Source organism: Salmo trutta, chromosome 19 (genome assembly GCF_901001165.1).
Source record: "Salmo trutta chromosome 19, fSalTru1.1, whole genome shotgun sequence".
Lineage (NCBI taxonomy): Eukaryota > Metazoa > Chordata > Actinopteri > Salmoniformes > Salmonidae > Salmo > Salmo trutta.
The window spans coordinates 31,794,846-31,822,767 of record NC_042975.1 but is presented as its reverse complement, the minus strand read 5'-3'; the positions used below and the strand labels follow the sequence as shown (position 1 = coordinate 31,822,767).

The 27,922-nt window shown below is 45.5% G+C and overlaps 1 protein-coding gene across 12 annotated transcripts in view; it reads right to left on the bottom strand.

Annotated features, from left to right (window-relative positions):
• Positions 1-27,922, bottom strand: part of LOC115154336 (autism susceptibility gene 2 protein) — a 477,023-nt gene that overhangs the window by 29,598 nt on the left and 419,503 nt on the right. For all 12 annotated transcript variants that reach the window (XM_029700467.1, XM_029700475.1, XM_029700471.1 and 9 more), the window contains one exon: positions 14,867-14,915. In XM_029700467.1, the coding sequence (XP_029556327.1) occupies positions 14,867-14,915 (49 nt within the window). The remainder of the gene's footprint in view (positions 1-14,866; positions 14,916-27,922) is intronic.

The window sequence follows — 27,922 nt, the reverse complement described above, 5'->3', positions numbered from 1 at the left end:
TTTCCTAGCCACCGTGCTTCTACACCTGCATTGCTTGCTGTTTGGGGTTTTAGGCTGGGTTTCTGTACAGCACTTTGAGATATCAGCTGATGTAAGAAGGGCTATATAAATAAATTTGATTTGAAATTTGATTTGTATCAAGTTGGATGGATGTCCTTTGGATGGTGGACCATTCTTGATACACAAGGGAAACTGTTGAGCATGAAAAACCCAGCAGCGGTGCAGTTCTTGACACACTAAAGCCGGTGCGCCTGGCACCTACTACCATACCCCATTCAAAGGCACTAATATCTTTTGTCTTGCCCATTCACCCTCTGAATGGCACACATACACAATGCATGTCTCAATTGTATCAAGTCTTAAAAATCCTTCTTTAAACTGTCTCCTCCCCTGCATCTACACTAATTGAAGTGACATCAATAAAGGATCATAGCTTTCACCTAGATTCACCTGGTCAGTTTATGCCATGGAAAGAGCAGGTGTTCTTAATGTTTTGTAAACTCAGTGTATTTAACAAAATGTACACACACACAAGCATAACCCACCACAAATGAAGCATGTCCTCTGTGCCCTCTCTGTGCCGACATCTCTCTCTTGCCCTGTGTAATGGTACACCAACAGCAGAGGGCGATGTTGCACTGGCCATTGAGACTAGGCCAAGGCAGCTACATCACTCACTATTATATCAGCCTAGCTCCACTCCCAACTCTTCAGCCATACTAATCTGGCGCGTCTTAATGAACCAACGCTGGGACAAATGACAGCCAGACTGTGTGGTGGCTGGGGTAGTATTCATAGGGAGTGTACTGGAAACACATGTAGGCCTATCTGGGTCAGGTTTGAGCTGCTAACTAAAAGCACTCTGTAGTCAGGTCTAATAGGCCTGACCCTCGGGGCGTTAGTTTGAACCCTGCATATTTGTGAGGAGAAAAGAGAGAGTCAAAAAAGATAACCTCTTCTCTTGGGGAGCAATTAAAGCCCTGCATTCATCAACCCGGGCCAGATTCCTCCTTCCTCGCTCTCTCTCCCCCTCTCTCACACCAGCCTGGGCACCAGCTGTGTGTGTCTCCAACTTTATCCTCCGTCTCCAGAGTTCAGTGTTTATGGTTTCAGCCCGTAACCCTGCCCCCCCTCTGGGACCACAGTGGTGGAGAGGAGAGGGGCGGAGATGGGGTATACCACCCATGTGCTGTGCTTCCCCTTCAGACTGTTCACAGCGGGTCCCCCTACAGAAAAAGAACCCTCCATCTCAGAGCCCAGACGACGGCTGTATGTAACGACAACATTGCCTGGGTTTCACTTCCTCTAGGTTGGTCTAAACAGACTGGAGATCCCATGTCACTACGGGGATTGGGGGATTGCCATCAGGTCTAATGTACCTCACACAGGAAACTGCTTCCATATGAAGGAAACCTGTCTGGACAGACACACCAAAAAAAACAAATGGTGTTTCTGTTTCTCTAAACTTCACACAGCCTCCCTATGGGGCTCTTAGTACAATACAGCACTGATACATTTAGTAACAGATTTACAGTGGGCCTACCCTCCCAACATCACAGTAATCAGTAGCAGAGCTCCAATACTGCTTCACGCAACCCAGAGCACCACCGCCATCGCTGCTGCTGCCCTCAGGGTGAACCTCTTGACAGTAAAACAGTAATCTAACAGTAATCACAACCAGGGAATCTAATCCTGTGTGTTAATCCCATCATGTCGGAGGATTTCAGTCTGCCAGGCTGAAGCCGCATGTCTGTGGAGCTCCAAGTAGCGTCCAGTCATCACGTTTCCACATCCACATCTGCCTTAGAGTGATATAAAATAGCAGTGGTTAAGTTGCTTTGAAAGGGAGAAAGATAGAATAAGACTAACAGAAGGAGATAGGCTGTTGATGAGACAGGAGCGTCTAGTCTGCCTCTGGCCTTGGCTGGTATTGGTAAACAAATACATCCATGCATTGACATGGTAACGAGGGTGGACTAGTCTCCTGACACATACACAACTTGGCCACCATGGGGCCTCATTAGGATACGCACACATGCACCTTGCCAATGCCTACCACAGGGACCACTGACTGACACAGACATCATTTATGGTGTGTTATCGTGCTAGGGGAATAAGCTGCTCTGGCCCTTAATACAGCATGATTGGAAGAAGAGTGGCTAATGTTACATCAGATCATTGGATGGATGCTGACCTGTTTGAGGGGGGGGGGGGGTGTGACTGGGTTTCCCTTGTGACTGACAGAGTGGGATTTTATGGCTTCATCATCCCCACCAATCAGCAGCCTCCATCACACAAACCTCTCTGACACACAAACTCTGGAGATGGCTCGCTTGAATGACCCAAAAAATGTTAATAGAGATTCTATTTTTTTAATAACCATGTATTTCCCATCTACAGGTCTTGTTGATAAGCTTCATGTGTATTTCATTCCCCTACAATTACTGTATAAGATTGTTTTGATCACGCGGACTGGGATATGTTCCGTTTTGCCTCTCAGTATAACATTGACGCATGCACTGACACGGTGACTGAGTTCATCAGGAAGTGTATAAGGGATGTTGTTCCCATTATGACGATTAAAACCTATCCAAAACAAAAAACAAAAGGATAGATGGCAGCATTCGCAAAAAACTGAAAGCGCGAACCACCGCATTTAACCACAGAAAGGTGACTGGGAATATGGTTGAATACAAACAGTCCAGTTATGTCCCTCTGTAAGGCAATCAAACAGGCAAAACATCAGTACAGAGACAAAGTGGAGTCGCAATTCAATGGCTCAGACACGAGATGTATGTGGCAGGGACTCCAGATAATCACGGATTATAAATGGAAAACCAGCCACGTCGCGGACAAAGACGTCTTGCTCCCGGACAAGCTAAACACCTTCTACGTCTGCTTTGAGGATAACACAGTGCCACCGACGCGGGTCGCTCCCGAGGACTGGGAACTCTCGTTCTCTGTGGCCGACGTCAGTAAGACATTTAAGCGTGTTAACCCTCCCAAGGCTGCCGGCACAGGCAGCATCCCTAGCCCCGTCCTCAGAGCATACGCAGACCAGCTGGCTGGAGTGTTTGAATATGTCCGTAATCTCTCCCTATCCCAGTCTGCTGTCCCCACTTGCTTCAATATGTCCACTATTATTCCTGTACCCAAAAAGCGAATGTAACTGAACTAAATGACTATCGCCCTGTAGCACTCACTTGTCATCATAAAGTGTTTTGAGAGGCTAGTTAAGGATCATATCACCTCTACCTTACCTGACACTCTAGACCCACTGCAATTTAAATACCGCCCCAAAAGATCCACTGACGATACAATCGCCATCGCACTGCATACTGCCGTATCCCATCTGAACAAGAGGAATACCTATGTAGGAATGCTGTTAATCGATTACAGCTCAGCCTTCAACAACATAGTACTCTCCAAGCTCAACATTAAGCTCTGGCCCCTGGGTCTGAACCCCGCACTGTGCAACTGGGTCCTGGACTTCCTGACGGGCCGCCCCCAGGTGGTGACAGTAGGCAACAACACCTCCACTACGCTGATCCACAACACAGGGGCCCCACAAGGGTGCATGCTCAGCCCCGTCGTGTACTCCCTGTTCACCCACGACTGCGTGTCCATGCACGCCTCCATTTCAATCATCAAGTTTGCAAACAACAACAGTTGTAGACCTGATTACCAACAATGACGAGACAGTCTACAGGGAGGAGGTGAGAGCCTTGGCGGAGTGGTGACAGGAAAATAAACTCTCCCTCAACGTCGACAAAACAAAGGAGCTGATCGTGGACTTCAGGAGACAGCAGCGGGAGCACGCCCCCATCCACATTGACAGTCCACAGTGGAGAAGGTGAAAAGCTTCAAGTTCCTCGGCGTACACATCCCTGACAATCTGAAATGGTCCACCCACACAGACAGTGTGGTGAAGAAGGCGCAACAGTGGAGGCTGAATAAATTTGGCTTGGCCACTAAGACCCTCACAAACTTTTACAGATGCATCATTGGGAGCATCTTGTCGGGCTATATTACTGCACCGTCCGCAACCGCAGGGCTCTCCATGGGGTGGTGTGGTCAGCCCAACACATCACCGGGGCACCCTTCCTGCCCTCCAGGACATCTACAGCACCTGGGGTCACAGGAAGGCCAAGAAGATCATCAAAGACCTCAGCCACCGAGCCACGGCATGTTCACCCCGCTATCATCCAGAAGGCGAGGTTAGGACAGGTGCATCAAAGCTGGGACTGAAAAACATCTTCTATCACAAGGCCGCCAGAATGTTATATAGCCATCACAAGCCGGCCTCCACTCAGTACCCTGTCTTGAACGTAGTCACTGTCACTAACCGGCTACCACCCGATTACTCAAGCCTGTACCTTAGAGGCTGCTGTCATATGTACATAGACATGGACCACTGGTCACTTTAATAATGTTTACATATCATTTTACCCATTTCATATGTATATAATGTATTCTAGTCAAGGCCATCATATTCAACTATTTCTATACATATACTATTCCACTCTACGTATTCTTCAGATATACTACATATTCTATCCACAGTCAAAAGATTGGACACACCTACTCATTTACTTAAAATTGTACTATTTTCTACATTGTAGAATAATAGTGAAGACATCAAAACTATGAAATAACACATGGAATCATGCAGTAACCCAAAAAGTGTTAAACAAATCAACATTTATTTTAGATTTTAGATTTCTCAAAGTAGCCACCCTTTGCTTTGATGACAGTGTCACACCCTGATCTGTTTCACCTGTCTTGTGCTTGTCTCCATCCCCCACCAGGTGTCTCCTATTTTCCCCATTATCCCCTGTGTATTTATACCTGCGTTTTCTGTTTGTCTTTTGCCAGTTTGTCTTGTCTCGTCAAGTCATCCCGGCGTGTTTTCCGTGTATTACCAGTTCTCAAATTCTTGTTTTCTAGTCTTCCCGGTTCCGACCTTCTACCTGTCCTTATCCTGAGCCTGCCTGCGTTCTGTCCCTTTTTGACTCTGCCTTGGATTTACGAACCTCTGCCTGCCCTCAACCTGCCCTTTTGCCTGCCCCTTTGTTATAATAAATATTCTGAGAACCGAACCATCTACCTCCTGTGTCTGCATCTGGGTCATATCTTGAGTCGTGATAGTGATATGTTCAAGTCATTACTGGAGCAAGTCACAAGGGAAACATCCCGGGAAACCTCCCTCAGTAACCTTGCTATTAGCGATGCTTCTCCCCAGCCTACCCCGGCTTCCAGAGAACTCCGCTTACCTCCCCCAGAGCGCTATGCTGAAGATCCTGGAACCTGCCGGGGGTTTCTCTCCCAGTGCTCCCTCATCTTTGAGCTACAGTCCTCTTAGTTTCCTTTGGGTCGGTCGAAGATAGCGTATCTTATAACACTGATGTCTGGAAGGGCGCTTACCTGGGCTACGTCGGTGTGGGATCAACAATCCACCATTTTCCTTAGTCTGGAGTATTTCGTGGCAGTGGTAAGGAAAGGTGTTCGATTCCCCAGTGTCCGGGATAGAGGCGGCTTGGAAGCTACTTCATCTGCGTCAAGACTCCCGCAGTGTGGCAGACTACGCGGTAGACTTTTGCAGGCTGGCCGCCGAGAGTGCCTGGAACCCAGAGTCCCTGTTCGACACCTTCCTTCATGGATTATCGGAGGAAATCAAAGACGAACTCACAGCCCGGGAGTTACCCAGGGACCTTGACTCCCTCATAGCCTTTACTATAAGGATCAATGGGCACCTACGGGAACGCAGGAGGGAGAACAGGTCTGTTCTCTGCCACACTCGCTCGTCCATGGTTTCTCCCTCGTCTCTGAAGAACCCCGGAAGTCCCCGACACCTGCATTTCCGAGAGAATCTGAAATCACCTGAGCCCCCTTCAAGGATCATCGGGGAATGGCGACTCTTCCACTCCTGAGCCCATGCAACTGGGCAGGGCTAGATTGTCTCCTAGTGAATGTTTACGCAGGCTGAGCTCCAACAGTTTTCTGTATTGTGGTACTACAGGATATTACATAGCCACCTGTCCAGTAAAAGACCAGTCAGTAGGTACGGTACGCTGGTGGGCCATACAGGGAGTCTCCAAACATAGTCTCCGATCGGGGTCCTCAGTTGTTGTCCAGGTTCTGGAAGGCATTCTGCACCCTCATTGGGGCATCGGCCAGCCTGTCCTCTGGGTTTCATCCCCAGTCTAACGGGCAATCGGAGCGAGCCAATCAGGACCTGGAGACTACTCTTCGCTGCCTCATCTCTGCCAACCCCACCACCTGGAGCCAGCAACTTGTGTGGGTGGAGTACGCCCGCAACTCCCTCCCTGCTCGGCCACTGGACTCTCATCCTTCGAGTGTTGGGTTACCAGCCCCCACTCTTCCCTGAGTAAGAGGAAGAGGTCAGCCGCTGTCGGCGTACCTGGAAGACAGCCCGGTCCGTTCTTCTTAAGACCACCTCCAGGTATCAGTAACAGGCAGATCGCCACCAGACCCCGGCTCCCCGCTATATATTTCTGTATTTCTTAATTACACTCTTTTACTTTTAGATTTGTGTGTATTGTTAGATATTACTGCACTGTTGGACATAGGAACACCAGCATTTCGCTACACCCACAATAACATCTTCTAAATATGTGTATGCGACCAATACAATTGTATTCGATTTGATACAATTGTATTTGTATTTCATTTGTAAAATACATTTATTGCAAAATGTTGCTATGGTTGTTTATCTAAGTAGCAGAGCGAAAAGTACACTTTGTACCAGAGTATAATGTTCTAAATCCATTATAGTATCCATATCACAAACAATCTACAAACGCTAGAATTACAATTTCCTCTGTTCATGTCCAAAGTCCACACTCACTTACGAAGCCAAGCCTAACAACATGCACATTTTGTCATCATCAGCACCAATGTCCTTGTAACCAAACTACTGTACACCAGTTGAGTAGAGAGCTTGGCAATTGGGGGAAACAGAGACTAACGGGGGTATAGAGAAATGCTGGCTTCCCTTCAATTCCACCACACTAACCATCCACACAAACATCTCCCAGGGGCGGACAGACAGGAGAAGACCGAAGGGTTTTAACTTTGATCACTGAAGTGTGGCCCCTTCAAATGTTTGTGTTTGAGAAGGTAGCCTTTAATTTGGCCTGCAATGGGTTGCAGGCTCTCTGGTTTAGCCATGGCATGTCGAATATTGGAGTGTTTACACAACCTCCCTGCCTGCCTCCCTCAGTCCCTGCTCTGGTCTGCCTGCTCCAGCCCTCCTGGTGGTGCTGAAATAAGTGCATGAAGATGGATGGATTTACTTAAGTCTCTAACCTCAGGATTTTGGGAACAAACCCTCAATGACCTCTTTGTGTCAGGAGAGGTAGAGGACGAGGGATTAGGGAAGGAGAAGTGTCAGACTGGAATGCTGTTTGTGTGTGAATGTTTCTATCCACCACCCCCCCCCCCCCCAGACCCAGTAACTGCTCTACCATTGAGGTCATGACAGATGCAGCACATTCACTACACTAGGGTACAAAGTCTGCCTTACATGGGAAAATAGTACACTACTATTAATTTCACTGCTTAATTTAAGTATAAATATAGATATAGTGGTAGAGGATTAATATCCCATTGCTTATATGATTATAACAGGGCTTATAAGATTATAACAAGGTTGTTATTATGAACACATTTTATTTATACCAGTATTTTGAAAGTAAAACAGAAAGAACAGTGATATTGTCAACATCTCTTTCTGTCTGTCTCTCACTGCACACACACCCAGCCAATGCATCACTCTATAGGCTCTCAGAGAGAGAGAGAGAGAGAGAGAGAGAGAGAGAGAGAGAGAGAGAGAGAGAGAGAGAGAGAGAGAGAGAGAGAGAGAGAGAGAGAGAGAGAGAGAGAGAGAGAGAGAGGAGAGGGTAGCCATTGTCTGCAGCAGTAAATCAGCCACTAGTGATTTGTTAACCTTTGTGTGGCCATATGTCAGCAGATGAGGCATGGTTGGAGTGGCTCCTTTCATGGCCCTGAATTATAGCCTCTCTTTACCCTGCAGCCACAGGCACGGAGGAGAGGAGGGAGACATCTTACCTCCACACACACAGAACAGGATATTGAGCTAATCTATACATCCATTGTCACACATTAGACAGCCCATACCACCAAGGAGAGCTCTTTGGAAGGGGGAATAAACCTGGCATTAGAGGTACAGTGGGGGCCAAAATGATTGACACCTATGATAAAGATGAGCAATAATGTCTGTATAAAATAAATAATTAAAATACTGAGCTATATTGTATTCCCCAAAAAAGGGGAAATTATATTATTTTATACTAAGGCAAATGCTCAGAGAAAGAGATTTTATTGAACAAGTAATTTAAAAAATATATTGTTGAATAAAGTAGTCAAAAGTTTAGTATTGGTCCCATATTTCTAGCACGCTATGACAACATCAAAGTTTGTGACTCTACAAACTTGTTGGATGCATTTGCAGTTTGTTTTGGTAGTGTTTTAGATTATTTTGTGCTCAATAGAAATGAATGGTAACTAATTGATTGTGTCATTTGAGTCACTTTTATTGTAAATAAGAATAGAATATGTTTCTAAAGACTTCTACATGAATGTGGAAGCTACCATGATTATGGATAGTCCTGAATGAATCATGAATAATGATGAGTAAGAAAGTTAGAGGGTCAAAGATCATACCCCTAAGACATGCTCTGTTATTGGTAATGGGGCAGCGGGTAGCCTAGTGGTTAGAGTGTTAGACTTGTAACTGAAAGGTTGCAAGATCAAATCCCTGAGCTGACAAGGAAAGAATCTGTCGTTCTGTCCCTGAACAAAGCCGTTCCTAGGCCGTCATTGAAAATAAGAATTTGTTCTTAGCTGACTTGCCAAGTTACATAAAGGTAAAAAAGAAATGATGAAGGTCTTTAGGGTAGATCTTTGACCCTCTGTAATTCTCACTCATCATTATTCACGATTTAAGGGTGTCAATAATTCTGACCCATACCTTTTTGAGAGTCAATTGTATTAGCATAAAATAATATCATTCCCCCAAAATGTTTTACTTATAATATATACTGAATAAAATTATAAACGCAACATGCAACAATTTCAACAATTTTACTGAGTTACAGTTCATATAAGAAAATTTGTCAATTGAAATAAATTCATTAGGCGCTAATCTATGGATTTCACATGTCTGAGAGGGGAGCAGCCATGGGTGGGTTTGAGAGGGCATAAGCCCACCCACTTGGGAGCCAGGCCCAGACAATCAGAATGAGTTTTTCCCCACAAAAAGGCTTTATTACAGACAGAAATACTCCTCAGTTTCATCATCAGTCTGGGTGGCTGGTGTCAGACGATCCCACAGGTGAAGAAGTCGGAAGTGGAGGTCCTGGGCTGGCGTGGTTACACGTGGTCTGCGGTTGTGAGGCCGGTTGGATGTACTGCCAAATTCATTAAAACGACATTGGAGGCGGCTTATGGTAGAGAAATTAACATGAAATTCTCTGGCAACAGCTCTGGTGGACAATCCTGCAGTCAGCATGCCAATTGCACGCTCCCTCAAAAACTTTAGACATCTGTGGCATTATGTTGTGTGATAAAACTGCACATTTTAGAGTGGCCTTTTATTGTCCCCAGCACAAGGTTCACCTGTTTAATGATCATGCTGTTTAATCAGCTTCTTGATATGCCATACCTGTCAGGTGGATGGATTATCTTGGTAAAGGAGAAATGCTCACTAACAGGGATGTAAACAAATTTGTGCACCAGATTTGAGAGAAATAAGCTTTTTGTGCATGTGTCCATTTTCTGGGATCTTTTATTTCATCTCATGAAACATGGGACCAACACTTTACATGTTGCGATTATATTTGTGTTCAGTATAACTCAGTATTTGAATTATTTATCTTATACATTCATTATTCCGGACCCCACTGTATGTCATCAGTACACTTGGTAATCGGATTCTTCCAATCACAGCTAATGGATATAAGTGGATCATATAACAGACTTCTGTCAGAGATGTTGAAGAGTGTTTCACTCACTGTAGTGGCTGTGTGTGTTTATATAAGACTAACAATAAAAGTGCTTTTATATTCCAACATTGTTGTGTCTTTTTGTCTACAGTTTTGTGTCTGGAAGGGACAGCTAGTGCCATATGAATGACCTCTCACCCTACCAGGAAGAGAACCAAGTCCGTGCCTCAGACAGAGAAGGCCAATCAGAGGTGGGTCATTTTTCCACTGTGTACCAGGCCAAGTTCTGTCCTGGTCTCCAAAACCCAAACCCACAAAGAAGGTTGAGGTCTATCGGAGGGCACAGCACAGTAAAGGTTGTGGCTACTGTAGTGTAAACCAATGATGGTGGTGCTGTGAAAGGCTAACTGGCGCTCCCATTCCACTGAATGGGTCACCATCATCTGTGTTGCTCCAGATCAGTGTGTAATAGTTCCCTATAGCATCTTTACATCATCTGATTATTACAGTAAAGGCAGCCCACAGTGCAGGACCGACACCGTACTGTCAGCCAGAGAGAGAGTCAACCTCTCAGCTCCCTCCTACACGCGTGTAAAACACTGAGGCCATTCTGCTGCCTGAAGAGCTCTCCACGACAATCCAGAGAGCTCTTCAACCCGTTACTGCCACAAAGTTCACCTCCGCTATTTTCTCTTTACCTTGCTTCTTTTTGTTTAAACAATGTCATCAGTGGCGCAAATTACACCTTGCACATTACTCTCTCTCTCTCGCTCCCCTCCCCTCTGGAGGAAGACACACTCAAGCACTTCGCTGGCTGGCTGTGCACTTCTCGTCTGGCACTGGCGCTGCTCCCTGGGTCTCACCATAGCAGTTTCATTTTCACATTAGCTCCGGTAAAGCTTTGGTGAAACCAGCCTTTCAGCTGAAGCACTGAGAGAGGAGGGGACAGCAGAGCAGCCTCCCTCTCTCCTGGTACTTCAACCCTTACAGACTGAACTCACCTATCATATCTGAGCCATGGGAAAAAACTAAAAGAAATATGTTTTATGTCAAACTGGGGAATTGTTTATGATGAAATGTCAAGAAATAACTATGTAATTCATTGGTGGCTGACTTGTAATTATAGAGTAATACTGTCTGAGAAAGTATGACATGTCCCTAATACTGTACATCGTCTAAGTTTCCCTGTGTCAAAGCAAGAAAAATAAAATACATTTAATCAGATATCAACTGATCATCTGGTGTAGACAGTAATTAAATGACCACTGCAATGTCACTACATATTTTCTCCCTCTAAGTAATAACAATATGGTCTGTCTGCCTGTCTGCCTGTCTTTCTGTCTGTCTGTCTGGGGTCCTATTCAATACTTAGTCAGTCTGGTCTGAAACAAACATACAAAGCTATGACTCATCAGCAGCCCTATTTACAGATGACAACCATTACGGTCCTGCTGTATTTAGCATTAGCTAAACAGCATTACTGCATGGGGCTATGCTCTGCTATAACAAATCAGCTATAATATGTTTAGACTGCCCTCTCCAATGACATAGTAGCGTTCAGGGCCGTGCTGTGGGGCCTGACGACATCATAAAGAATGCCAGTGTTACAGTGGCGAAGAGAGATTACACGTGTGGGACTGGACCTTTAATCATTTAATAAATCTATCTACACATGCTTTTCTCCTGACATGGTGCTCTGTTTTGTTATTACAGCCAAGGCTCTGCCACACTCTAATCCTTTCCTGGGTAGCCCACGCACACACAGCTAAACTAGGCCTGGACAACATTATGTAGACCTCAACATCAGTTTAGGATTGGAAACCAACCTGACAGCCCCTAGTCTGCAACAAGTTCTTTCAACTGGCCCAGCATACGGCTGGTTTCTCTTTTACATTTTCTGCAGGAGACTAAATGAATGAGGCTTGCAGGCAGGCTGACACCTGCAGGCGCTTTGACAGGCCCCGTAATTAGAGCTAACGTTTAATGATTCTTCCTTAATGAAGGCTGCGTCTGGGCAAATTGAACCCAGGCAGAGAGGAGAGAGAGGGAGGGAGGGAGAGAGGGAGAAAATGAATTGAATTGTGAGAGAGAGGTTGTGAGGGAGGGAGGGAGAGAGATGGCTGTGAGGGAGAGAGAGAGCTCCAGAGCGTGGGAGACTGTGTGAAGCGAACACAACTGACAATTCCACACGGTGGATATCAATGGCCCTGGACCTGAGGCGAGACGTGAGAAAGATGACGCGCGGCTGGAAGCAAATCAACGTCCAGGAACTAAAACACTGCACTCAGTCAGGAGTTGAATTTCTTTGCAAATATGCCACAGTCAGATGCAATAAGCAATGAGGTGACTGGCTATCTGTTGTGAGTGTACTGTACTGTGAGAGGTGCTGCCTGCCAGGCAGGGCAGTAATTGTTGGGAGGTAGACAGGGCCGGATTAAGAAATCATTTTTTTGTGGATAGACCCTCCAAGCCCCTGTCGAATGTTAAGCCCAATAAGCATTTAATGTGTACCAACAAGAAAGCACAAACCACCAAACAAACAGACCTTTTGCACTTGCCCTCGGGCAAATACTGATATTCATCTCCACACAATCTAAGCTTCTCCCATTTTACCTGGAGTTGTATCTTGTCCTGAGGCAGTTGGTTGGTCAATCAGTCGGTCGATGCATCATAGTGGTGGTAATCCCATCAAACTAAATACCCACCCTACTTCTTTTATCTTAACACTTCCCTCAATAAAAATACCAATGGCCTCCGTTCTTCTGCACCTGGATTCTTTTACTCGCCTTTTGTGATTGCAATAGGAATTAGCATATGGCTGGGGGAGGAGAAGAAGAAGGAGGAGGAGTAGAAGCTTGGATGTTAAAAAGAAAGAAAAGGGGCTTATATATTTAAATGGAAATAGGGGCCAAGAGGGTGCCTGCTATCCACCAGGGAGGGAGAGAGCGTATTTGTGTACTGTTTCCCTCAATAAGGCCTTTCACTGAGGGGTAAAGAGGGTGGCCCATGTTGATTTAGGCCACACAAAGGGAGTCTTAGTCCTTTCAAGGGAACCAAATATCCCCACAGAGCGGTGCCTTCAAAAGGAAGCCTCCCTGTCAAGCATGGCCATTGAGCCACCGATGTATGCCACAAATCAAGCCCTGGAGGTAATCAAAGGCCAGAATGTGGGAAATGTGTTTGGGGTCCCCAGACTCCACAGCAGAGCACAGTACAGCAAGAAAGGGGGAAAGGGGGGAAACAAGAACCTATCTGCACCAATCAGCCCCTTTCTCCTGCTCTCTGAAGGGGTCATAAGCCCTGTTTCTCCAGCCCCTCCTCTCCCCTAACATCCCCCCACCCCCATCAAATCCTATAGTAACCCACCATTGCAGAGGAATGTCCATTTAACACATTATCTGGGCTCCTTCAGGGATGGAGAAAATGGGACTGTCTGCTTTTCACAGCAAATTAGTGACGTGATTATGAAGTCACATGTGGTGTTGGCACTCTGAGGTCATAAACAGATGCCCTCCTTCTGACTTTATTTCATACTGCGTTAGCACTTCCTGGTTCATCCTCCTCTGACTCCTACACTCTTAGAAAAAAGGTGTTAAGTAGAACCATATAGGGTTCTTCAGTTTGTCCATATTGGGGAGCCCTTTTTGGTGCTAGGTAGAAACCTTTGCAGAAGGTTCTCCCTATACCCCCTTTATGTAGGGTTCTTTATAGAACCTCCTGTATATGGTTCTACCGAGAACCCTTTTATCTTTGGAGGGTTCCTACTAGAACCCTCTATGAATGGTTCCACCAGCCTTACTAGCCTTTAAAATGTTATTACATATGACAATACATTACATATATCAAAAGGCCTTTCTTTGAGAGTTATATCCTAACACAGCAGTGTTAGGAAACTCCTGGTTTACAGGCCACATCAGGCCAGCAAGTCACATTATGCTGGCTTGCAAAGTGATGTTTAATTCCTATTGGAATCCAGCCAGAGTTAAAATATCCAACAAGTGGAATTTTTTTTATCACCAGCAACCTGCACTCAGACTGCCAGGGTAGGGAAGATTGTATACTGAGACTACCTCAATCATCTAACCTGGAACAACCATCTCAGTAACGGGTGCAATAAGTCCAACTACTAACAGTTTGGAATTGTTGAGAAAAATGTATGCTATTTATCTTTGTGTAGCATAACATTTATCAATCATTCAGTGTACATGCAAAAACACAGATTTTTGTGTTTTTTATTTAATGTCAAATGTATTTCCCACTAAAGGGAGTAGTAACATGTCTTGGCATATCAAAACTCTGCATGGTGTTGTTTATCTGAGTCAGTAGCTCATATGGATTTTTTTATTCATTACACTGAATCCAATTCGATTTCATTGAATAAACCACCAGGAATGAATTTTCAGTCATGTCCAGACATGAGAAAACACAGATTGATATTTCACACCTGTGTAATACAAATAGCTGCAGTGAAAACAGAGTCTGTTTTGCATGACCAAGCTCTGGTCTTGGTTGATATACAAATGGGCTACAAAGGCAAGCATTGCTATTAAACAACTTCTAAACCATTATTTAACTAGGCAAGTCAGAACATATTCTTATTTACAATGACAGCCTACCCCTGCCAAACCCAGACAACAGGTGCACCACTCTCAATCATGGCTGGATGTGATGCAGCCTGGATTCGAACCAGGTACTGTAGTGACACCTCTTGCTGAGATGCAGTGTCTTAGACCACTGTGCCACTCGGGAGCTATGAGCGCCTACACTGAGCCAATGCAGAATTACAATGACCAACCAATGCCAAACTATGATTCTTGCAAATGAAAATAATATATACATAAATAATACTGCTACATAAAACACATTATAAGAGTTCATACCTTTAACTGCAGCGGTGCTGAAGAATTTCTCTGAGCTGGCATCAGAGCCCTGTGAGAGAGAAAGACGATATCATTAGCAAACTTGCTTAAACAGGTGGGTTTCATCGTCAATGACCCAAACGGCCAGCTGAAGGGAGCGAAACATTCCGCACTGCAGCACATCGCGGCCACTTGATGGCACTGTTGGTCCATGTAATAACACGACAGCGCTAACCCTCACCCATTCCATGTCGAGCCCAGTGTGGCAGAGCGCAAATTAACATTGCTGTGTTATTGTGCAAACATTCAGTGCTAAGCATTTACACAGTATTAGATAATGAAAGCCTATTTAGGTGACATTGCGGTGTCAAAAAGGCATTGGCTAATTCAATCCCACTAACAAAGTGAAAGATCGACATGTTACAATCCCTACCAGTGTGTGCGTGGCAAGGCTGAGCCTAGGCCTACTAGGAAATAACAACACATTGAACCATTGGTTTTAAATGTCACTTTCATAGCATTTCACTTTTTGTCGCGGAGAAGTAAAAAACCAGATGGCTATTGAAAGACGCTGTTTTAAATATTAGATATCAGTCCTAGTAAAGTGAAAATGACAATGAGCCTAATTCAAAACAATTCAGAAGATTTTATCACAGACAATGAAGACTCTTCACACCTTTTCGGCAAATGGACAGTGGCACGGGGTCCAATAATAATGGTATGACATTTGCGCAAATGCCACATATCCCATTAATAACTAACGCCTATCAATTATTTTCTATTCGCACATGAGATGATTTTGCTCGAGACAGAAAACATTTCCATATTCATTTGCTTAGGGTTCAGGCAATTCCAAGGTAAGAGACAGGCATTTCAGTGTAGCTATTCATCCAAATTAAAATGTGTGGGTGCATGGAAAGCAGAATATTTTTCTCTCCACAAAAAATAATTGAATCTCCTAATTCTAAAAATGAAACGTCAGTAACCTATCAAAGAATATTACTGCAGATTGAAATAGACAGACATGATTGAAGCATATTCAGTTTGGATATTTCCCTTCTGCACACAACAAATATCCAGATATAGGCCAACAACATTCAAAATGACGATTTTTTTCTTCATATCCATGAATGCCCATAGCAATATTAAGCATTTACGTTATTATCAATTTATAACGACATGTATAGGAAAAGCTATACTACACAAAACATTGCTGCAATAACCACATATATTCTCCTACACGTTTTATTATATTCAATAAACATAGTACATACTGATAATAGGCCTACACATAATTCGTCGTTAATAGGACGTAAACTATAAGCTAATAACCAAATAATTTATAATAAGGTAGACGTGAATAAAGAACAGCGACGCGCATACCTTTGATGTGGCGAAGCTGGCAAGAAGGAAAATATTAGTTAAGATATCACTTTCGCTGTGTAGTAAATATGGCCCCGTTTCACATTCTGCTTGTCAAAATAATGTAATCCACAAATAGGCGGCGAATTCAACTCCGTTTAAATCGATGACATCCATGCGAAAAGAGAATCCGTTTCCAATAAAATTCCAACGAGATACGAGAAGCTCTTACAAAGCTACGGTGCCTCTCGGACAAAGGAAGCCATGTGTCTTGGCAGAAAAAGCATCAGCAACAGCTTTAGGTCGCTAAATCCCGTTAAGTGCGTTTTGTCTTCAGTTCAGAGTGGGATACAAATCTATCTCGCATTATTCTCGTATTGAAGATATGCGAGGTTCGAATAGGCAAGATCCTTGGGAGACTGCGTATCAGGACGCGTAAAGAGGCTGTGTCCACAGACACCAGCGGGAGTCGCCAGCTCGCTCCTACAGAGCAGCAAAATCCAACAAAGCGCAGACCAATTTCCTCTGTAGCAAAGAGGGAGACAAAATCACATTTAGAATCACCTTGAGCCAAAAGGGGACTCCGCTTTCATTATATTTCCAGCTGGTTAAAGCTTATGTCCTGTGGTTGCTGACGGTTCTGTCACCGACAGAGCCTCTCATCGCTCCAAGCGTCAGACAAACTCCCATTCATCCAACTGCTGCCTCTGTGGTCCTCGTTTGATGGTTGGGTCCTCCCACTTCCTGATTCTAACCTGACTTGGTTCAACCTCAAACTCTACTTCTCTTCTGAACACAAACACACCTGTGTTTTCTGCTTCTGAGGGTCCAGATTCCTTGGTTCCAAAGACCACGCTCTTCTTGGGACAGGCGTGCAGGAGTGTGTTTTATTTTGCTTGAATGAAGCTCAGAGAAAACTGCCTGGCAGTTCCAGAACGAGAGAGGGTGAGAGCAAGAGGCAGAGAGAGAGAGAGAGAGAGAGAGAGAGAGAGAGAGAGAGAGGAGGGAGGGACAGAGGGAGGGCCTGAGACTAGAATGATATTCTTTCACTGTCGACAGAGTGAGATGATGTCAGCGGCTAATGAATTTCCCAGTAGGGTGCTGCCAATGCGAGGGGAGGAAAACAAAACACTCTTTATAAGCAGTAGTGCACCTCCTCAGAGCTCACAGCCACTCTCTTCCTGTTGAAATAACCACCACTCTACTGTCCTAGAGGGGGGGTACCACACTCACACCAGGAACTAGGTTAACCATGGTGAGATAGTGATCCAGCCATGCTCACCAATGGTGCCCACTTAATCAAGCTTGATCCAGGGCTCAAACGCAGACATCGAAAAGCCCACCAATGTCCCTCCCTGAAACATGGTACTATGATCAGGTTTGTAGTAGTTTTCTCATGTTAAAACCGTCTGTATTGTAAGAGGATCAGCAGCTTTCGTGGACATTTGTCCTATTATTAAGCATGTTATTAATGATGGTACTGGTTTGCTTGGAAGGCGAAAGATTGATTGAGCGAGAGACAGCATTGATGGAAAGTGGTGTTGGGGGAAAAACATACAACATTATAAAATCCATGTACACAACAAGTGTGCGGTTAAAATTGGCAAAAAACACACATTTCTTTCCACAGGGCCATGTGGTAAGACATGGATGCAGCTTAAGCCCCACCCTCTTCAACACATATATCAACGAATTGGCGAGGGCACTAGAACAGTCTGCAGCACCTGGCCTCACCCTACTAGAACCTGAAGTCAAATGTCTACTGTTTGCTGATGATCTGGTGCTTCTGTCACCAACCAAGGAGGGCCTACAGCAGCACCTAGATCTTCTGTACAGATTCTGTCAGACCTGGGCCCTGACAGTAAATCTCAGTAAGACAAAAATAATGGTGTTACAAAAAAGGTCCAGTCGCCAGGACCACAAATACAAATTCCATCTGGACACCGTTGCCCTAGAGCACACAAAAAACTATACATACCTCAGCCTAAACATCAGCGCCACAGGTAACTTCCACAAAGCTGAGAACAAGCTGAGAGGCAAGGCAAGAAGGAACATAAAATTTGACATACCAATTATAATCTGGCTAAAAATACTTGAATCAGTTATAGAACCCATTGCCCTTTATGGTTGTGAGGTCTGGGGTCTGCTCACCAACCAATAATTCACAAAATGGGACAAACACCAAATTGAGACTCTACATGCAGAATTCTGCAAGAATATCCCCCGTGTACAACGTAAAACATAAAATAATGCATGCAGAGCAGAATTAGGCCAATACCTGCTAATTATCAAAATCCAGAAAATAACTGTTAAATTCTACAACCAGCTAAAAGTAAGAGATTCCCAAACCTTCCATAATAAAGCCATCACCTACAGAGAGATGAACTGGAGAAGAGTCCCCTAAGCAAGCTGGTCCTGGAGCTCTGTTCACAAACACAAACAGACCCCACAGAGCCCCAGGAAAACAACACAATTAGACCCAACCAAATCATGAGAAAACAAACAGATAATTACTTGACACATTGGAAAGACTTAACAAAAAAACTGAGCAAACTAAAATGCTATTTGGCCCTAAACAGAGAGTACACAGAATACATGACCACTGTGACTGACCCAAACTCAAGGAAAGCTTTGAGTACAGACTCAGTGAGCATAGCCTTGCTATTGAGAAAGGCCGCCGTAGGCAGACCTGGCTCTCAAGAGAAGACAGGCTATGTGCACATTGCCCACAAAATGAGGTGGAAACTGAGCTGCACTTCCTAACCTCCTGCCTAATGTATGACCATATTAGAGACACATATTTCCCTCAGATTACACAGATCTACAAAGAATTTAAAAACAAACCCCATTTTGATAAACTCCCATATCTACTGGGTGAAATAACACAGTGTGCCATCACAGCAGCAAGATGTGTGACCTGTTGCCACAAGAAAAGGGCAACCAGTGAAGAACAAACACCATTGTAAATACAACCCATATTTATGTTTATTTTCCCTTTTGTACTTCCACTATTTGCACATCGTTACAACACTGTATATAGACATAATATGACATTGGAAATGTCTTTAATCTTTTGGAACTTCTGTGAGTGTAATGTTTTCTGTTCATTTGTATTGTTTATTTCACTTTAGTTTATTATCTACTACACTTGCTTCGACAATGTTAACATATGTTTCCCATGCAAATAAAGCCCTTAAATTGAAATTGAATTGAAATTGAGAGAGTACCCCTATTTTTATTTGATCCATCTCACTAATCTGGTGGCCCATGGACACTCCAAACCAAAACAATCTTGCAAATTTCAGCTAATGCTGGACGTTCCTGGAAAATAACTTTAATCGCACGAAAACCCAGGGTACTATAGCCTTGGCTAATCAGCATTAGCCCACTGCCTGGGTAGTCAATGGATCAACAATGGAGTCACATTACAGGGAGGATAGGATCTCTTTCTCTCTCTCTATAGCGCCCAGCCCCCACAGAGCAGAAAACAGACTTAACTCTTTGCTGCTGGGTGCTAATCCATCCCTCTACCCTCTGTGCTGGAGAGAGAAGAAGAGAGGGAGAGAAAGATAGACACAGATGGACAGACCGACAGAGAGGGAAAGAGATTGAAACAGAGAGATAGAAAATGAGAGAGAGCGATAGCCCCCAGCTCTGAATGGCAGTGTTGTATGTGCTCTTAGTGTTCTATCTATCAGGACACTGGATCTCATGGCCAGACAGATGAGATGACTATCAGATAGATGACTATCAGCAGGGAGACGTGGCTGGCTGAGGCCCAAGAAGACCAGTCAAAGCCATAACGCCGGGCCCCAAGGCCCCAGAGAGCTAAACCTGATCACACAATGGCCCTGAAAAGAACACAGCACTCCAATACAAAGCGTTCATTGGGTTAGGGGCCCTCCTTGATCTCCAATACAAAGTGTCCATTGGGTTAGGGGGCCCGTCTTGGCCATCAGTCGGCCCATGTTCAATAGATGATGAAGCCATGTTGACAAGTATGTGCTTTGAACATCAAGCAGCTTGAACATTGGGAAGAAGAGAAGTAAAAAATTATAGTGTGTGTGAGCCTATGTGAGCACAAGCTTATTCCTAATGCTAAAAACAAATTCGACAAATGATGTTTCAAATTAGTTATATAAATACTGGGTTATTACATTGTAATTGCAAGACATTCCATGTCATTGTATTATTTTGTTGTTAAAATAAAGAAAGATGTATAGACAGTGATGAAACATGGCGATTTTAGTCACGTCGTTTTAAATCCATTTCATGGCTAGTTGCAAGAAGATACACTGTATATTTATATCATTGTCTGCCACCAACAAAATGGCTGCTTGTTGTCGCACAGGTCTAAGGAATAGCAGCCATCAACAAATCAGCGTTCTCAGTCCTAAACGGTCATTATCAGATTTAGGAGAAACCTCAGGTCTGTGATTACAGCTCAACCACCAGACAATCTATGTCCGGATCTCTCACTGCACATGATTTTAAATTCAAATGAAACGCTGACAGAGACCAACAGAAAGAAGAAGAAAAAAAGCCCTGCATGTCGTAGCCAAGAAAATAATATAAAGTGTCACTTTGCTATGGAAAAGCACTTGATGCCGTTGCCAGAGAATGGAGAGCGGAGATCAAACATAACGTCTGGAGTTATGTTATGCATGCCAGTAATTGGTGTCTGTGCTTGTAAGTTCTGTCTATAGACCATCAGCCATCTCTCCTCTGCTGACGTTTTTTCATCTTTTATTCCTTTTTTTTGGCCTTGATCCTTCGCTTCAAAGCGTCAAGAAGCGATTTTTATTTTTATTCTTCCTCCGCAATGGCGGTTTAATTTCACTTTCTTTTCCTAGATTGCAATCACAGGAGACCGGCTCTCTTTTTCATGAGCCTTCTTGCCATTACCGAAAATATCTCCTCATTTCAAATATTTTCTGATAAGTGTAACATGAGTGCTGTGCGTGTAATACGTTAAGAGCTCTTATTGAATTCACATCCGTTGTGTCTGACTGTCTGGCGCATTTGTAGGACTCACGACTTCCAGTAGTCTATTCAGGGTGGATGAGGAGGACGAGGTGAGGCAATGAAAGGAAAAGTGTCTCAATGACATTCAGAAATGGTAGAAACATTCTGAGGAGAATAGCAGATATATACACTATATATACAGTAGTATGTGGACACCCCTTCAAATGAGTGGATTTGGCTATTCCAGCCAGACCCGTTTTGACAGGTGTATAAAATCGAGCACCCAGCCATGCAATCTCCATAGACAAACATCGGCAGTAGAATGGCCTTACTGAAGAGCTGAGTGACTTTCAACGTGGCACCGTGATAGGATGCCACCTTTCCAACAAGTCCGTTTGTCAAATTTCTGCCCTAATAGAGCTGCCCCTGTCAACTGTAAGTGCTGTTATTGTGAAGTGGAAACATCTAGGAACAACAACGTCTCATCCGCGAAATGACAGGCCACACAAACTCACAGAACGGGACCGCCGAGTGCTGAAGCGTGTAGCGCGTAAACATCATCTGTCCTCGGTTGCAACACTCACTACAGAGTTACAAACTACCTCTGGAAGCAATGTCAGCACAAGAACTGTTAGTCAAGAGCTTCATGAAATGGGTTTCCATGGCCGAGCAGCCACACACAAGCCTAAGATCACCATGCGCAATGCCAAGCATCGGCTGGAGTGGTGTAAAGCTCGCCGTCATTGGACTCTGGAGCAGTGGAAACGCGTTGTCTGGGGTGATGAATTTTCATAAGCACATGTTGAAGCGAACACTTAAAAAATATATGAATTATTTGCGCCATTTTCAATAAGATTCATAGCATGCCTGATATTCTATCCGACTGGAAAAATAGGGAGACTACGCCATATGCCATGGAACATCCTATCATCAAACACATGCACAGACACGTACGTACACACACATCAAATTGATCAAAAATCATCTATATATCATCTCTTTTCTGTGCCTTTTGAAGGCGAGGTCAGGATGCTTTTTACAGTCATTACATCCAGCCTTATCTCAGTGAGCCTGAGTCTGCACTAGCCTGCCAATGACAACTGCTTCTAATCTCGCCCCTTCCCGACAAGCAGCTCTGACAGCGCTTTTCTTCCCAATTCCTCAGACACGTAGCCAGACATATATTAATCTGTCACTCATCACCCGGGAGATGACACTCACTCACGCACTCACGCACTCACTCACGCACTCACTCACGCACTCACTCACGCACTCACGCACTCACTCACGCACTCACTCACTCACGCACTCACGCACTCACTCACGCACTCACGCACTCACTCACGCACTCACGCACACACTCACGCACTCACGCACGCACTCACGCACACACTCACGCACTCACTCACGCACTCACTCACGCACTCACGCACTCACTCACGCACTCACGCACTCACTCACGCACTCACTCAATGAATAAGATCTGAATGAAAAACGACAGGCCTGTGAGCATTGAAAGGGAAGAAAGGCCAGACCAAGAGTAGGAGACAGAACCCCAGGGAGAGGTAACAAACAACATTCACTTCTTCCCTGTGTATATTGCAGACACAAGTCATATAATATACTTGGCTGGGAGGCTGAATGGTTTAGTCATATAATATACTTCTCTGGGAGGCTGAATGGTTTAGGGACCTGACTGGTTCCTCTGCATTGTGAGAGACATGCCTGTGAATATCAAACCTGTAAATATGAATGACAAAAAGAGAAGCCATATTTCGCACATCCTTCATACTTATTTAAACCTGCCTTTATCACACAAGAGGGATTGGTGGTTTTTGAATAGGAAGAGAGATAAACAAGACAGAGGGATGGAAGCATCTGTCTGATAAACTAGGACAACGGGAATTCAAAAGAAGCTGGTCGTTTTTCCTCAACAGTAGTATGTTTCCTTGAGAGACATGAAACTCACATCTTTTGTCACTGAGAGAGAGGCGGAAAGTATTTATTCCTGGTGTAAAGTAAAAAGCCTGTAGAGCAACTCGTTTTATCTGGTTATCTGGATGCTATCTCTACCTGTCTGCTTTCAGGAATCAGCACAGGCTGGGCCGTCGGTTGGACCACTAGGTAAATGTGGATGAATAATGGTAGACATCATCTCCATCTAGGAGGCCAGTAATTACTGAGAGTTGACATAGCGCTGCTCTGTCAGCATGAGCAGAGCCACTCTACTGCCTGGACCTAGAGCCATCAGTCCACTGCCCTCTCCCCTTCCTAGGGACTCTCCTTTCAAAACCAACCAGGACAAGAAAATTGGTTTAACCTTCCCTCCTCAAACGCTTGGGTTACATCCTTAATGCATTTCCCCCCTTTTTTCCAGTCAGAGTAGAACCGGGAATGGGAGGGAGGCCCTTTTGTTTAAATGATAGACATGCCACAGAGTACCGGGCCGCCGTGCCATGGGTCATTTCAGGCCAGTCAATCACTCCCTCCCCATCCAGCAGACCAACAGAGAGTACCACTCTACTGCAGCAGTGCAAAAACACACACACAAACACACACTTAGAATACACACGCACACAAACAAACATGCATATGTAACACAAACATACACACATCAGCACACGCACGCACACACACTAGACTGTGTGTGTTTCCCTGTGTTGTAAACGTTCCTTTGAGTTGGTGAATGATTAGAGAGTGTTCTGGCTAACATCAAGTCAGACTGTAAATGTCATAAGAACTACAGTATAGCATGCAAAAGTTGATATAACGACAGCCTATCCTTTGATCAAATTATTTCATATGAAGCTGGTCCAGACACTGGTTTAATCTGGTTTGCAGTAATATTGAGGTTGGTTTTCTTGAGGATTCCCTGTTAAAAACCAGGCAATAGCTTTTAGCTGTCTCACAGTGGAAAAGGAGGAAAATCATCTCAATATTCCAATATGATTCTAGTTCACTCTGAAGTATTGCAGTGGAGCCATGCACCCCAGACAAACCCCTACATAAAAACACACAATGTCAAATTGTAGCTTTCATTTCCCTCACTAATCTGCACATAAGTCTCCATAGTCAATGAGGCACGGCAGACATCAGCAACCAAAGAACTGCTTTCTCCAGAAACCCCCCACGAGGCTCGACATAATTCCAACCCAGAGCTACTTTGGCTAGGATCATTTTTTCCCCTTTGTTACTTTCTTGCACTGCACTGGGAGTGAGGAAAGAAGGGGAGAGGAAGAAAAGGAAGAGAAACAGTAGGAGGAGAGAGTGTCAGAGAGAAGAGAGACAGAAAGAAAATAGCCAGACAGCCAGAGGAGGGAGGGTGGGGAAATGGAGGGGGGAGAGAAATTGCCACGCTGAGTCTTTAAGAGGAATCACGGGAGGAAATCACCAGGAAGGCCTGCATTAAAATGTGTCTGACCCCTGATGGACTCCTGACTGCAGCCCAGAGCGATCTGCCTGCCTGCTTGCCTGTCTGTATGCCTGCCTGCCAGGCTAGCAAGATATGGTCAGGGGGATTGGGCCTCTGAAACGCTCTGCCAAGACCATTCTGTCAGGCACACACTGAGACAGCCCACTGCCCAAACCTCTCCTCCCTCTCTGTCCCTCCCTACTTTCCTCCAGATCTCAGCCCAGCCAGCCACTCCAGGGTCATGTTGAACTGCTCCAGAGTGGGGCCCTGATGATAGGGTCTCTAGGGGGACATAAGATGGCCCCAGACTTCAAAAGCCAGCAGGCTGACAGATATCAGGGAGGACTCTCTCTCTCTCCCTCTCCCTCTCCCGCTCCCTCCCTCCTGACTTCTCAGCCCAGGCCCCTGCTGGCCCTTGAGGGGTTTCTAATTACATTTCACAGGGACTGAACTAAATAAGGGCCTTGTTCTGCCTACTGTAGCCATCCTGCTGGGGGGGGGGGGGGGGGGGGGGGAGAAAGAAGGGAAAGGGGAGAGATTTGAGCCTTCTCTGTGTGTCAGAAGATTTTAACATGTCAAAATCCACCGAGACAGGGGTAGGATATCCCCTCCACCCCAACCTTCCCCTACAGTAATTAAAGAACATGGGAGACAGAAAGAGTATGTGTGTGTGTTTTGAGGAGGTTAGAGACAAGAGGGAGAGATTTAATCCGCAAAATGTCTTGTGGCAGACAGACATGCGGGCAGACAGGCAGTCCCCCCCACCAGAGCGAGTGTACACCCCATCACAGCGAGTGTACACCCCATCACAGTACCATAGATCTGAGGAGCTAGCCAGCGAGGAGCGAGCGTACACCCCATCACAGTACCATAGATCTGAGGAGCTAGCCAGCGAGGAGCGAGCGTACACCCCATCACAGTACCATAGATCTGAGGAGCTAGCCAGCGAGGAGCGAGCGTACACCCCATCACAGTACCATAGATCTGAGGAGCTAGCCAGCGAGGAGCGAGCGTACACCCCATCACAGTACCATAGATCTGAGGAGCTAGCCAGCGAGGAGCGAGCGTACACCCCATCACAGTACCATAGATCTGAGGAGCTAGCCAGCGAGGAGCGAGCGTACACCCCATCACAGTACCATAGATCTGAGGAGCTAGCCAGCGAGGAGCGAGCGTACACCCCATCACAGTACCATAGATCTGAGGAGCTAGCCAGCGAGGAGCGAGCGTACACCCCATCACAGTACCATAGATCTGAGGAGCTAGCCAGCGAGGAGCGAGCGTACACCCCATCACAGTACCATAGATCTGAGGAGCTAGCCAGCGAGGAGCGAGCGTTCACCCCATCACAGTACCATAGATCTGAGGAGCTAGCCAGCGAGGAGCGAGCGTTCACCCCATCACAGTACCATAGATCTGAGGAGCTAGCCAGCGAGGAGCGAGCGTTCACCCCATCACAGTACCATAGATCTGAGGAGCTAGCCAGCGAGGAGCGAGCGTACACCCCATCACAGTACCATAAATCTGAGGAGCTAGCCAGCGAGGAGCGAGCGTACACCCCATCACAGTACCATAGATCTGAGGAGCTAGCCAGCGAGGAGCGAGCGTACACCCCATCACAGAACCATAGATCTGAGGAGCTAGCCAGCGAGGAGCGAGCGTACACCCCATCACAGTACCATAGATCTGAGGAGCTAGCCAGCGAGGAGCGAGCGTTCACCCCATCACAGTACCATAGATCTGAGGAGCTAGCCAGCGAGGAGCGAGCGTACACCCCATCACAGTACCATAGATCTGAGGAGCTAGCCAGCGAGGAGCGAGCGTACACCCCATCACAGTACCATAGATCTGAGGAGCTAGCCAGCGAGGAGCGAGCGTACACCCCATCACAGTACCATAGATCTGAGGAGCTAGCCAGCGAGGAGCGAGCGTACACCCCATCACAGTACCATAGATCTGAGGAGCTAGCCAGCGAGGAGCGAGCGTACACCCCATCACAGTACCATAGATCTGAGGAGCTAGCCAGCGAGGAGCGAGTGTACACCCCATCACAGAACCATAGATCTGAGGAGCTAGCCAGCGAGGAGCGAGCGTACACCCCATCACAGTACCATAGATCTGAGGAAACAGAAACACTGTGTTCCTGCTCTGTGTACCCAGTCAGTCTCTGGGCTTTGGGCTTTTCCAAATCTAGGGGACGATCTCGTTAAACGCTAGTAGCAATTAAAACAATTAGAGATAAGCTAAGTGTGTCAAAGCCCTGGCGGAGACAACACCATGTTTACAATGATTAACATGCAGTGTTATCGGTGGGGATGGTAATCAGGCAGCCAGCTAGAGCCTGACGCTCCACAAGATCACAGGGGCTTTATCTGTCACTATCAATGTGAGGGCAGGCGTGAGGCAAGCTGCAGGAAACAACCAACATGGTGGGAAATACATGGCGGCCATACTTGCTGGCATTGTCATGTCTATGGCTGGTTTCAAATGATGTCATTTCCTCTTCCAAATTAATTTACAGTTCACCAGGTACAGTATGATGTCACAGGTTTGGTCAAGTCACACGGCCAGGAAAAACTATTAGCCCTAATGATTGCATATTCTCTACAGAATAAAATATAATGCAATAAATATGTAAAAGTACTAAATATTCAAATATAACTGATACTCATTTCAGTCAAGCACCATCAATTGGGATCAATGGGAGTGTGTGTGGTGTCTGCCGGTACATTTCCATGAGGGAGTGTCGTGTTGGCACTCTGGCCTCTTCAGCCCTCTCCATGCCCTCCGCTGTGACTGTGACATAAGGCCTGGTTGTCTGGGGCTCAGAGCAGTAATAGAGATGCCTTTGAGAGGGGCCTCCATCTGGCAGACAGCGGGCCCTGTGGGCCAGGCAGGCCTGCATTCCATGCTTTCCTCCACAAACTCACACCACGCCAGCTGGAGACCTAAATGTCCACATTGTGAGTCTGAGACCCACTCACTGCCTTCCCTGCCTGGCTGGATGGCTGATAGAGTGGCTGAGAGAGAGCAGGACATTCACCACATTGGGGTTATTTGAGTGGAGGCTCCCAAGGTACAGACACAGTCAGTGTGTTCTCTCTCTGCTCTCTCAGAGTTTGTGTATGTATGTCCATTTGTACAAGTGTGTATGTTGGTGTGAGTGTTAACTGTGTTAAATGAGATACTGTTTATGTCCTGATTTGCATTTGAAAGTAGCAATGGAGAGGAGTGGGCATAGGAGAGGATGTGCGTGAATTTGAGAGCATGTATTAGTGTTTTGCCAGCCAGTCTGCCACGATAGCCCCTGACACTAGCAGGGCGTGATGCCTGCCCAC